The sequence below is a fragment of the Sinocyclocheilus anshuiensis genome, unplaced genomic scaffold (assembly GCF_001515605.1).
Source record: "Sinocyclocheilus anshuiensis isolate Anshui unplaced genomic scaffold, SAMN03320099.WGS_v1.1 scaffold161, whole genome shotgun sequence".
Taxonomy (NCBI): domain Eukaryota; kingdom Metazoa; phylum Chordata; class Actinopteri; order Cypriniformes; family Cyprinidae; genus Sinocyclocheilus; species Sinocyclocheilus anshuiensis.
Genome location: NW_015539832.1, coordinates 624,979 through 637,917, shown reverse-complemented (window position 1 = coordinate 637,917; position 12,939 = coordinate 624,979). Strand labels below are relative to the sequence as shown.

The following is a 12,939-nucleotide window of genomic DNA, read 5'->3' as shown; positions in this document are numbered from 1 at the left end:
GCACGCCTCTTTCCCGCAGCATACAGCGGTGTTGTGCATTTTGACCAGTTGATGGGAAAAGTATTCTTAAAATGCATTCAAAATTCTGAATAATTTGTAATATATAATTATTCACGGTATTTAGAAGTGCCCACGATAACAATATCGTGCATATTCATTACCGTGATATATCGCATTACCGAATACCGGCACAAGTCTAAATGATACCATAATGTGTACCATGCTGATTTGTACAGAGGCTCCGTAGATTTGCACTTAACAAGCCTAAACAGACAACAAATGAGAGAGAGATCAACTGAGCATGTGCGATTACTTGCGAGTCATATATATTTGGGAAAATAGGTTGTCATGTCCAAGGAAATCCAAATATCTGTCTTAGCATCGACGCATTGGTCAGCTGAGCCTTCTAACGTGGTGCTCAAAGTTAAAATGATTTCAACAGCGTTTTTCATTATGTCTCTCTTTGAATGAAGCAGCGTTTTTGAACGTGTAGTTGAATGAACTGTTTAAAGACTCACTCAAAGACAGTCCCTTGCCGCCACCTTGTGGTGCAGCAATCTAACTGCACTGACTGACAGCTCGTCTAGAACGCGTGCAGGTGGAAATATCAATAGAAAGTCTTTTGTGCAGTCAGATTCGAGGATCAGAACGAACTGTTATACATGTTCCTGTTTCAATGCTATTTGGTTTCGGTTTCATTGGTTTCTGAATATGACCTCGTTAAATCGTAACACATACACACACAGATTATATATATAATAATAATAATATAATATATAATTAAGGAATTATATTTACTTAAATATTCAATAAGCCTATGTTATTGCGAATATTAATGTACTTGTTCATTGTGTCAGTGTTTTATTCGCAAGAACAACATAGTGACGAAATGCGCTCTGTAGAGCAGTGTGTCCGTTTAGGGCTACTGTAGAAAAATGGTGGCGACTTCCATGTAAGGGGACCCGCGGTGTATGTAGATAGAAATTGCTCATTCTAAGGTAATAAAAACATAATGGTTCCTTAAGTAAGGTCTTTGTACACCTCTAAAAACATAGTTATGTTTATTATATTTCTGTCAATAGATCGTTGTAAATATTACACATTGCACCATTAATTTATTTGATTCCTCAGTGTTTGCTAAACATTCTGTAATTTATTAGTCGGTATATAATAGAGCATGTGGTGTGTGCCGTGCCTCATCTTATTCGTTTTTTTTAATAAACGTTATGTAAGATAGTTTGTCATTGTAGCCTAATGTTTTATTATTGTTGTGCTTTTTAATTAAGAATAACAATGGATCCATCTTTTGTTTTAGTCTTAAAAAGTGAAAGGTGTATAGATATAAGCAAAACATACAATTATCTTTTCTTGTAAAATGTGACACCAAGATCACGAATTCGAAAGTGAAAGTAAAAGCGCATGAAGCCTGCTTATAACACAGCAAAAGAGGAATTCCCGTTCACAAAATTAAATTCACAAATAAGAACGGGTTGAATGCTGAACACTTTCGTTACCATATAACTAAACTATGATAAAAGTTCATCAGCATGCATTGATTAATCATATGTTTAATAAAATTGCGACCAAATTATGTGCTCGTGCGACCAACTGAGAAAGTTAGTCGCAAAAGAGCGACCAGTGGGAAGAATGAGTCTGGAGCCCTGTGATATGTGTGTACTTTTACTTTAGGCCTTAAACTGAAAATGGTTGTGAATAGCTGTGATGTGAAGTGCAGCTCTTGAATTAGTCTGTGTTTTCATTCAGAGGCCATATCATTGTTCACTGCTGGCTTCATAATGCTTACTCTCTCTCTGGTGGTATCAGTTGTTCTGGTGGGCGTTTTCTCCTCACGTTACTGTTGCATTCTCATGTGAGGCATGCAGTGATTTGGAGTGTGTGTATTATTTGCCTCTTAGAGCGAGCGGACTGTGTTTCTGCAGAGTGTTTTGCCTAACACACGAACTGCTCGTCAGAGAAGAAAGAAAATGATAAATGTGTGGTTTCTCAGTCAGAGCGTTCTCTGCAAGTTTCTTGTGAGTTACGGCTGTTTGATTTGGGAGCGTTTGCTGAAGGATCTTCTGTTTGTTGTTGATTGCACTCCAGTGACCTGCTGTAGTTCGCTCGCATATGGCTGTAAAAGGGCAGACTCAGAGAGAGAGAACTGCCATCTGGTAGTCCTTAAAACCTCTGGAATGCTTTTGCTGTAGTAACACAACTAAACAAGCCATTCCTGCCAAGCCGTGAAGCCCCTCCCCAACACACTTGCACTCCGTCACACTCGTTTCCTCCAGGACTGTGGAAAATCCAGGGAGTGCGAGTCGTCCTGCCATAATGCTTAAAGTAGTGGAGAATCAAACTGCAAGAATTTCAATAAAAAGTTATTTAATGCTGAAACTGTCAACGCCAGTTACTGGCAATGGTTTTTTGAATGTTTCACTCTGGATGCAAAATCTCTATTAGAATTTCATCATGTACTTATTGGAGTCGTCTTCTCAAGGGTTCTTTAGATCGCTGGTCTGCTTTAGACATCTTTAGACACTGTTTAGACACTGCACTGTGGAAAATGCAGATGAAATCCAGTCACAACAATGGAATTTACAGTATAACACGCTATGTTATGGAATTCAGCAAATGTTGAATAAATAAATCAAAAGTAGGGCTGATCTTATCATGATATGGTCTAGTGCCTAATATGAATATTAAACTGCAAAAGGACTGATATTGAAAAATGAAGGCTGCATGTCTATAGTAATAATAATGCATTTTTTTTTTTAACTTAATTTTTTTTTTCTTTACAACGGAAAACCAGTTGTACAGAACTTTGTCTAAAAATAAAAGAAAGTTAAATTTTGAATTATTACATTTTAAAAGATTAATGTTTTATGCCTTCATTTGATTAGCACTGTAATAATAATAATAATAATAATTGAATGGAATCCTGAATTGGAAAATAAAATTTAATTGCATAAGCTTCACGATTTTAATTAATTAGACATGCTTTTTGATTACTTAAATTTAATCGAACCATTAAAATGTTCATTAAATAAAAATAAAACATTTTATTTGTTGGATAGACTTTTTCACCTTGTGCAGAATTTGAGGTCATGTTGGAAAGTGTAATTTTATCTATAATTGAGTTTAAGAAAATTTCAGTAGTGCTTGCACATGCAGAACATGTGTATAATTTTGTAATTAATATTATGCAAATAATTAATATAATTCTATGTGGAACAAGTCCTCTAGCAGCGAAGCATGAGATCTATAAAAACCTCAGACTCCCTGATATGATGGGAGTCTAAAGAATGAACATGTGCTCAGCCCTGTAAGCATGACATCATGGCCACTATAGGGGGAATTATTGCTGGATAAATCAGATGATTAAGCCAACTTGTTATAAAAATGTACATTAGATATACATGAGTTGTAATGTGCCTGTTTTCATCTAGACTTATTGAAGCTTGCATATGTCTGTTTCTAAGTCTCCACTGCATGTCTTTTTGCTGTTGAAATGACCCTCAGAGTCTGAGACATCTTGTGTCTTGAGGGTGATGGTCCGACCTTTTAATTAGAACGAGTCCCTCTTCCACAGACATCCGGCATCCTGAGGAGCTCTCCTTACTGCGCAAGCCCCGCGACCCCAAGAAGAAGAAGAAAAAGCTGGAGGAGGCGGAGGAGGAGGCGCTGGAGCTGGAAGGACCATTGCTCACTCCTGGGTCAGGTACGTCTCAGATCACCGTCACCATTCCTCTGAGAATGTCAATGCACTGATCTCTCTATCATTAACTTCTCAAAATATCTATAAGGTCCATTTTAGGAAATAGTAGGTTTTTTTTCCCCAATACCTAGAGAGCTGCCTACACGAGTCAGCATTATAACCATCATGGAACATAAGTCATTGGTTTTCAGTCCTAGTCCTGAGCTTCAGCCACACTGCACATTTTCTGTGTCTCCCTTATTTAACACACCAGACTCAGATCATCAACTCGTTTGGATAGAGCTAAACTAAGTTTCTGTCTCTGAAAGCTGAAAAATGCTGCCTCTGCAGACAGGATACAGAGGTAGGAAGGCAACAAGGCGTTTCTGAATCCAGTGCTCATCTCACATCCAGTCTATTGAGATAGCTTCATATGATTAGTTTTTGAAAGCAGGATATGATGTATTCTTCACTGCCTGTGATATCCCACAATCCTGTGCATGCAGTCCTGTTAAAGTTGAGCTAAAATATAAAATGGCATCCGTCCGGTTGGTGGTCAGTTTTTTTTTTAACCAACTTTTTCACTTTTGATGTAATTTCTCCTAATAAATTAGAATTATAGTAATTAAATAATTGGTTATCTCAAAAGCTTGCTCTGTTTTGTTGTAGATCGTTGGACCGTTATTCTGCCTCAAAAGGTGTGGCAACAAGTCAGCTGCATAAACTGAATAAATAATAAAAGAGATGTAGCGATCTATTAAATCAATGTTATTTTTCCCCTCAAATTCCTTATTTTAGTAATTAAAAAGCTTGTCTAATTAACTGGAATCATGAAGCTTGTATAATGTAACAGCAATTTATTAACATTGTAACAAAAGCTAAATTTTAGGGCCCTATGAATTCCATTTTATTTCTCTGTTTTAATGCTTTAATTACGTTTTAATAATCAAAAAGCATGTCTAATCAATTGAACTCATAAAATATAATTCTTACAATAAAAGTGCCCTTTTTGTCATGTTTTATGCCTTATTTTGATTATCACCATTATGTATTAAATCAGAAATCCAGAAAAAAATTAAACTAGCTAACAGAATTTCAGGGGGGAAAAAAAATTGTGATAAATTCTTTGATTCAGTCCTTATTTTCTACATCGCTGCATCATAGGGCACTAAAGATATGCTAATGTGAAATGTCCAGTGCTCTGGGTCCCCTAGACAGGATTGAAAACCAGTTATAAATGCCCAAGCAACTCAACCCAGTTGATTTTAATAGAGTTTGACATAGCATTATGGTACTTCTCTCTGCAACAAACTTGAGGCATGGTTCATATCCGTCACAAATCATGCAGGTGGGGTGGGTTACACACTGAGGTGCTTGGGATTTGAGGTTAGGTTGAATCTTAAACCCAAGTATGAGCAATAGATACTCTGATTGTCGTGCCACATCGCATTGCTTGTTTGCGTCGTACACAGTGTTTGATGGTGTGGAACCCATGAAGCTCCAAAATGATGCGCGTGTGGTTGAAGAGCAGGAAAACAAAAGGCTTGTTCTGTTGAAACAGTGCTGAAATGAGAAATGCGTGGGTTGAGAGCAGCGTATCATTTGCAGGCGTGCTGCTCTCGCTCTAACTTCGGAGCGTGAATGGTTCAGATTCCGCACATATTTGGTCACGCTGCCATTTTGAAACAGAGCAGCTACATCGCCGAGCGCCCCACACATGATGCGCTACAATCCATTAACGATGCACAGAGGACAGACTCCATCTCCTCAGGTCGACATGAATAGGGTCTATTGTCCCAGACGCATCCCCCATGCAAACTCAACACGCAGGCCAAAACGCTTGTGTCTGGGATCTGTTCTCCACTTGTTCCTTCATTACTACCATTTAACCTCATGATGACCCTCATTAAAATAGTGCAGGACTCCCGATGTTTAGGGTCCATGAAGACGCTGGTTTTTACCGCACAAAGGGTCCTTTAGGAAGGAGAAAATGGAACGGGAGCCGCCATGAGCCATTTTGGCCCACAACGGGAAATGAGCCGAAGACCCGCCTCTTGATCTCTTCTCAGAGGGATTTCAGTACGAGTCGCTGTGATAGGGATCGCTCTGATAACGGTGTGAGCAGGACATGAGCTCCACCCATTAGTATTGTTGTTCCTTTCCCTTCCTCTACGGATCTTCAAACAACACCATCTTCTCTGGAAGTAGAGCTCTGTCCTCCCCTGGTCTGTGTCTGGACTTTCATACGCACATTTAGCAGATGTTTTTATTCAAAGCAGCTTACAGAAGAGGAGCAAAAGCAATTTGTCAAAGAGACTTCAATATTTAGAATATATAAAATCCTTGTTTATTAGACAACTACACTTGAAAGTAAGCTAGAGAAGAGCAGAAACACAGATTGATTGATTTACTTATGTGAGATAAGCTAAAAGTACAAATGTTCTTTAGGTGGACTAAAAATGTTACGATCAACTATTAATCTAATATAATATGTAAAATAACTAGTTTTAAAATTCTGTTACTCTCCAGCAATTAAAATACAGTGATGTTGAGTCAACAGATTTTGATCTGTTGAGTTGATATTAAATTGATAACTTGAGGTTTAATTACAAAAATGTGGTATATTGTTTGTGTCTCAAATTTTTAATAGAAAATAAAGTTGCTCTTAGAATGCCTACTTTGACTTTAAGTTGGGTGAACAATATTTTCCAATACTTTCTATAGGTAAAAAAAAAAGCCTTATTTGTTGAAAGTAGAGCTGTCCTCGACTAAGAATTTTTCTGGTCGACTAGTAATCGTTCATTTTAAGCATTAGTCGACTAATCGCATGTTTATTAATAAACCATTTAAATCATTATTATGAGCCTTTAATTGCCTTCATAGCCTAATGAGCGCTCAAGCACACATAAAGCTTGCCACAGCGCACCGCAGAAGTAATGATTATGAATGTTTCAGGGAAAAACAGTACGGAGGCTGCATTAACATTTTAATAATTTGATAAACTAGTGCTTTCTTTGTTTTCGGTTTAAGAGATGAAGTCGGCGACATTGACACTGACTCGTCATCTCCGCAGTACTGCTGCGCCTGTATGAATGTTTCATACGGATTACATAATCTGAGAATATTTGTTTTCCATTTGAATTGGTTCATTTGAAAGTAGACATTTTACTCTTTATAGATATATTTTTAATGTCTGTAAGGCAAAGATTATACACAGAGTTTCACGCTCAAGTTCACAGAGACCGAGACGGCAGAAAGTGCATCCTGTTTGCTTTCATTATTTCACAAAAGCGCGATTTTGTTTTTATTGTGAGTGCATACAAATAAACATAGTCTTTACAGATTTTAATGATGTATTACTCTTATCTGTATGAGCAAAAATTACCAGTATTTTAGGAGCAAGTGACGCACCAGCGCCTCCATCTGTCCTGCAGTAAGCGCGCTTATAAACTCCACACACGCACTTGAATAGCGGCCATGTAAAGTTGGTAATACTTACATATTTCAGATGATAAGCCATATTTGAGGTCGCTGAATGATAGGCGAGCATTTGTACTTTATTACCATAGACTAACCGTTAATGATCTGTTAGTCACAGACTGCATGACTTCGCCTGTGGATTTTTATTTTTTTTTCTACGACTAAGCAACTAATAAAAGTTTGGTCGACCAAGCCCCTTCTGGTCTACTAACGATTAGTCGACTAGTAGGGGGCAGCCCTAGTGAAAAGTGAATGAGTTTAATGAAAAGGCAAAATGTGACTCTGTGAATGACATTTATTAAGGATGTGTATGAACATCTTGGGTCTGTCTGCCTGAACCTTTTATTTATTTATTTGAGATATTAGTTCTTTTCTTTTTGAAACTTTGGTTACTTATGATGTCTTGTCTCATTTTGCATGGTAACGCTTTCCTTTTCCTCCAAGCTGTTAATCTCTTTAATCTATCCTTTCATTCCCCCTCTTTCTCTCTTTGTTTTTTATTTTCTACATTTCCTCCCATTCCTCAAGACTCTGAGATACTATACATTGGACCAGTAAAAGGTAAGGCTCATAGTTGTTCTGGCTTCCTGCATTGCTTCCTTCACATCCTCTCACCGCAGCTGGAGCAGTCACCTGACCACTGCTGACTCCGAGAAATCCCTGGCTCTGGTCACCTGACTCTCTGCTTCAGTGACACCTCAGCTGGTCACGAGATGAGCTTTGCCCAAACACTGCATTCCCTTACATTCCCTTATCGGTTCTTAGTTTTGCTGGTTGAATTGTCTTGCTTTGTCCTAAAATCTAAATAAAATTAGGGATAAAAGATTGAAAGGTCAGGTCAAGGAGCTACCCAGCAAATACTGCTTGGGATTATTTTATTTTTTTAACCCAGCCAATACTGACATTGATTATTCAAGCTTTTATCTGAAGCTCATCATAACTGGTTATAAAAACAAGCAGGCATATTAGCACATGCATGTGCACATGATGGACAGCATGTGTGTGCACTGAACAGTTGTAAGTTTACGAAGGTTCAAGGTTCTGTATGGAATACATATGTGACGTACAAAGAACCTTGAACTTTTAATGCAGTTTGATCAAGAGCATCCCTACTACATGCTGCAAAAGTCTTATTTTATTGCTGCATTTGGAAGGAAGGAAATGCCAGTTCTTGCAAGGCAGCAAAACAATAGTGGTCAAAATGAAGTCAAATGATAGAGAAGTTGTGAAGCCAAATTTTCCCAATTCAAGCTCTCTGACTTTTCCAGTCAGCAAGGATTTAGGGTTGGATTGTAACTAGTGTTTTCAGCCCAGAACTGCCGTTTCTATGGTGGAATGAGAGTGAAGGGTGGGCATCAGCCCAGGAACCACCAGAGGAACCATGTTGGTGGAAAAAAAGAGGCATTAAAGGGTTAGTTCACCCAAAAATGAAAATTAGCCTATGTTTTACTCACCCTCAAAGCATCCTAGGTGTATGTGACTTCCAATCGGAGTTATATTAAAAATTGTCCTGGTCCCTCCAAGCCTTTCAATGTGGGTAAGCGGGTGTTGGTTGTCAACAGTTCAGAAGACGTGAAATAAAGTGCGTGCATCTGTAATAAAACGTCCCTCACACGGTTCCGGGAGGTGAATAAAGGCCCCCTGTAGCGAATCCATGCATTTTTGTAAGATAAATATCCATATTTCAAATGTAATAAACACTTTTCTCTCACTTCCGCTGACTGTGGTACGTGGATGACGTGCAGGCGGAAGACGTAGGCGTCGTGCATCTCTGAGAAATGCAGGTTCAAAGGAAACAAAGTTTCCTTAATTTAGCAAAGGAAAACCAGTCTCTTCTTGGCTTATATCGAAATCCTCTGACATTTTTCTTTACAAATCCTCGTTTTCTGCTTCTAATTCATGACTGGCGTTTTGTTTTGTTCTCTCTCCACGCTCGTCACTAATCACGCAACGCCTACATCTTACGTCATCTGCCGGAACGGCTTCCGTGTACGACAGTCAGCGGAAGTGAGAAAAAAAGTGTTTATTACATTTGAAATATGGATATTTATCTTACAAAAATGCATGGATTCGCTACAGGAGGCCTTTATTCACCCCCCAGAGCCGTGTGAGGGACGTTTTATTACGGATGCATGGAGTTTATGTCACGTCTTCTAAACTGTTGACAACCAACACCCGCATTGAAAGGCTTGGAGGGACCAGGACGATTTTTAATATAACTCCGATTGGATTCGTCTGAAAGAAGAAAGTCACATACACCTAGGATGCTTTGAGGGTGAGTAAAACAGGCTAATTTTCATTTTTGGGTGAACTAACCCTTTAATGCTTTGCTGAATCGTTCAGAGCATTTACTGAATCAACATCTGACTCACTCTCGAAATGAAGCCAGGTTTAAGAAGCAACAATCACAGTTTCGGTACAACAGACTTTAAATGGATAGTTTCTGTTCCTCCACTGAAAGTCCATTCCACCAATACACTGATGCTTCAAAAAATGAATGACAAAAAAATAAATACACTGTAAAGGTAATCCATGTAAATCAAATAGTTTAATCCAAGTCTTCTGAGGACATAACGATTGCTCTGCTTGATGAACAGATTTAATGAGCGCACATATGCTTGGTTTGGCATACGAGAACAACCCTCATTGGTTCTTGCGGAAGTTCATATGTGCTTGCATGACTCATGAGAATGAACCTCATTAGTTTCCTCACATTCACAAGCACTGTGAGCTTCTGTTTACCACATAGACCTTAGTGTAGCATCATATTTAAATTCTGACATTAATGAAAGAGGGATAGACGTACAGTGTCCATTAGATTACTCAGTTGTTTTTAAGAACATACCAAATGTTCAGCTGAAGAAACATCACTGCAAAAAACTTTCAGTGGACCTAGAAACTCTTTTAGCCCATAAAACAATTATAAACCTTTATACGACGCATGCCATACTGTAAGTCTCACAGTCTCGTTTTCAGTCAAATTCATTATGGTGAATTATACCCTGATTTGTCTGATTTGATGTGCTCTAAGTATGTGCATTGATCAATGTTTATATATGAATGCAAGCCTAAATTAGATCTGTTTATCATATTAAGCCATCGTGTCTCTTCAGAAGACTTGGATTAAAGCACTCTCTTCATATGGATTTCTTTTAGATCAAAGCTTTGGTTGCATGGACTTTTAATGGAGGGACAGAAGTCTCTCAGATTTCATCTTAATTTCTGTTTCAAAGATTTGGAACGACAAAGTTGAGGAAATTATGATTTTTGAGTAAACTAACTTTTTAATATTAAAAGCTATTAAAATTCATAAAAATAGCAATGTTAGAACTGAAATTATCTACAAAAAGTCTGAATAGAGTCTGCAAGTTTGGGCCAAAATAATTACAGAAAATGATGAATTAAAATAAGAGGCCTTGCAGCACTGTTATTATCGAATTGATTAGTAAAACAGTTTGACATTTGGCATATGAGCGCGTGAACACTCCTTCACGCTCGCTGTTCATTGTTTTATACGTGCCTTCAAGCATGAGTCTGAGCTGAAGCGTCAGTGTGATGTGTGTTTGTGGATCAGGATTCATTTGAACATTCCCAAACAGTGCGTAGAGTCGAGTAAACATCCAAACGCAGGCCTCCTCAGTTCCCTGATGGGAGTGGAAACCCCTCTGAGTTTCTGAGAAGGGCTGCGAGCCTCCCTCATGCCTCTTCCAGCCCTCTGTCTTTTCTCATGACCTCTGCCACCCCTCAAGCACTTCCTGTCCCTCTACATGACTGTGGCCTCTCACTGCCACATACGTGCTTTTGCTTCTGTGTTTTACTCACTCTGTGATTGGTCGCTTGACTGGTTAGAGAAGAATGTGTAGTGTGACTGTGTGATGTGTCGGATTTATGACAGTAGATAAACAAGTTTATTCAGTTGACAGATGATAGTGTCTTCACATAAAATTGCATCTTTGTACCGCTAGCAGAAGTTTATTTTTGCATTGCATTATTGCTCACACAGCCTGATTTTGGTGGTAATGTCTAAGACATTTTGTGTGGGCTGCCAGTGCTTTAAAAGGATTCATTTGAATATATCTTATATATTGAATTTGCGTAATTAATTTTTCTTTTCAAATTTTTCTGTTTTTTTTTCTAAATTCAATGCAGTATTTAAAAAAAAGATGTTTTATTGATGCTGATGGCTTATATGATAATGTTTTCACTCAAAAAATTTTAATAAGTTTCACAATTAATTACAAAGAAAATAAGACATTGTGTGACGTAAACATGAAAGTAGGAAAGCTAAAATAGTATTTTCTTGTAAAACATACTCCAATAATCTTTGTATTATTTATAACTAACAAAGGGTCTGAATACTTAGGACCATGTGATATTTCAGTTTTTCTTTTTTAATAAATCTGCAAAAATGTCAACGATTCTGTGTTTTTCTGTCAATATGGGGTGCTGTGTGTACATTAATGAGGAAAAAAAATTAACTTAAATGATTTTAGCAAATGGCTGCAATATAACAAAGAGTGAAAAATTTAAGGGGGTCTGAATACTTTCCGTACCCACTGTATATATATATATATATTATCATATATAATTTTTTTTTATTATTTTATTATTTTTGTTTATAAACTGATAAATATGACTAACATTTATACAGTAAGTTACCAGAGGTCCATTAAGTGTGACTCCTTCTGTTGTGATTATATTCACAATATAGAACAGCCTCTCTTAACTTTTATAAATGTTTGCTACAAAATAAGCATATATTAAGGACACTTACACTCATTAAAGTTTTCTTTTATTGTTCTAGTTCATTAGGTGTCATCCTTTCACTAGCTCTAGTCATCTAAATGAAGGTTATAGTTAGTCTCTGTGGGTGTTGTGCCATGACATACGTCATAGCTGGTGAACAGCTGATACTATGTAATATTAATAAACATCTAGGAGTCTCCATTTAATAATAACCAGCAGGACCTGTGCAATTTGAGGTCCTTACGCGGATTGGGAAAATGGCTCCAGTTGTCCTGTAGGCATTGACTGAAGTGTTTAAAGAATAATGCTGCACTAATGGACTGAATGTGTTAATGGTGTGTGATAATAACAGCTGTAACGGTGCACTGAGACCCAGCTGATGCTCGGCTCCTGATTCATCGGGTTCATAGAGATGCCAGTCACCTCCCGGACCCCTCATGCTGCTGTTTGTGCACTTGCAAAGTTGAACTGTGTGTGTTTTCGGCATGCTGCCTTCATCAGAACTGTGCAGTCATGTGAATGAGTGACTGTGTGAACAGCAGTTTCTTGTGCTGTTTACAGTGATTTCCTGGCTAGGAGTGGGCGGGATGACAAAATCCTGCCACCATGTTAACATGTTAACAAGTTCTTTTTGCTGAAAATGTAACCAAATAATTTGTTTTATAAAACTGTTTAATCTTGTGTAATATCTTACATTTTTAAATCTTAAAAAAAATCTTAAATTCTTGACCTTTTTATTTAAAATTTAATGGAATCAATCCAGAAACCAAGATTATTCATAACAAATGTCAGAGTTAGGCCTGTCATGATAACATCTTTTTGTTGTGCGATATATTGCCCCAGAAATAATTGCAATAAGCAATATTATTGCCATTTTAAAGACCATTTTATGCCACTGAATATAAAATCATAATGTAACAGCATAATAATGCAAGAAGGCCTACACACTTCCAAATGACAACAAACTTTTTAAGAATATTTAGATCATGGAAATTAAGTATCAAAATATTAGATACCTT

General features: G+C 37.5%; 1 protein-coding gene across 1 annotated transcript in view; it reads left to right on the top strand.

Moving 5' to 3' along the window:
• The window catches only part of fermt2 (FERM domain containing kindlin 2), a gene marked incomplete at its 5' end in the record, with an annotated part of 45,619 nt that overhangs the window by 9,991 nt on the left and 22,689 nt on the right, over positions 1-12,939 (top strand). The window contains 2 exons of the mRNA XM_016480463.1: positions 3,590-3,718; positions 7,703-7,735. Coding sequence (XP_016335949.1) covers positions 3,590-3,718; positions 7,703-7,735 — 162 coding nt within the window. The remainder of the gene's footprint in view (positions 1-3,589; positions 3,719-7,702; positions 7,736-12,939) is intronic.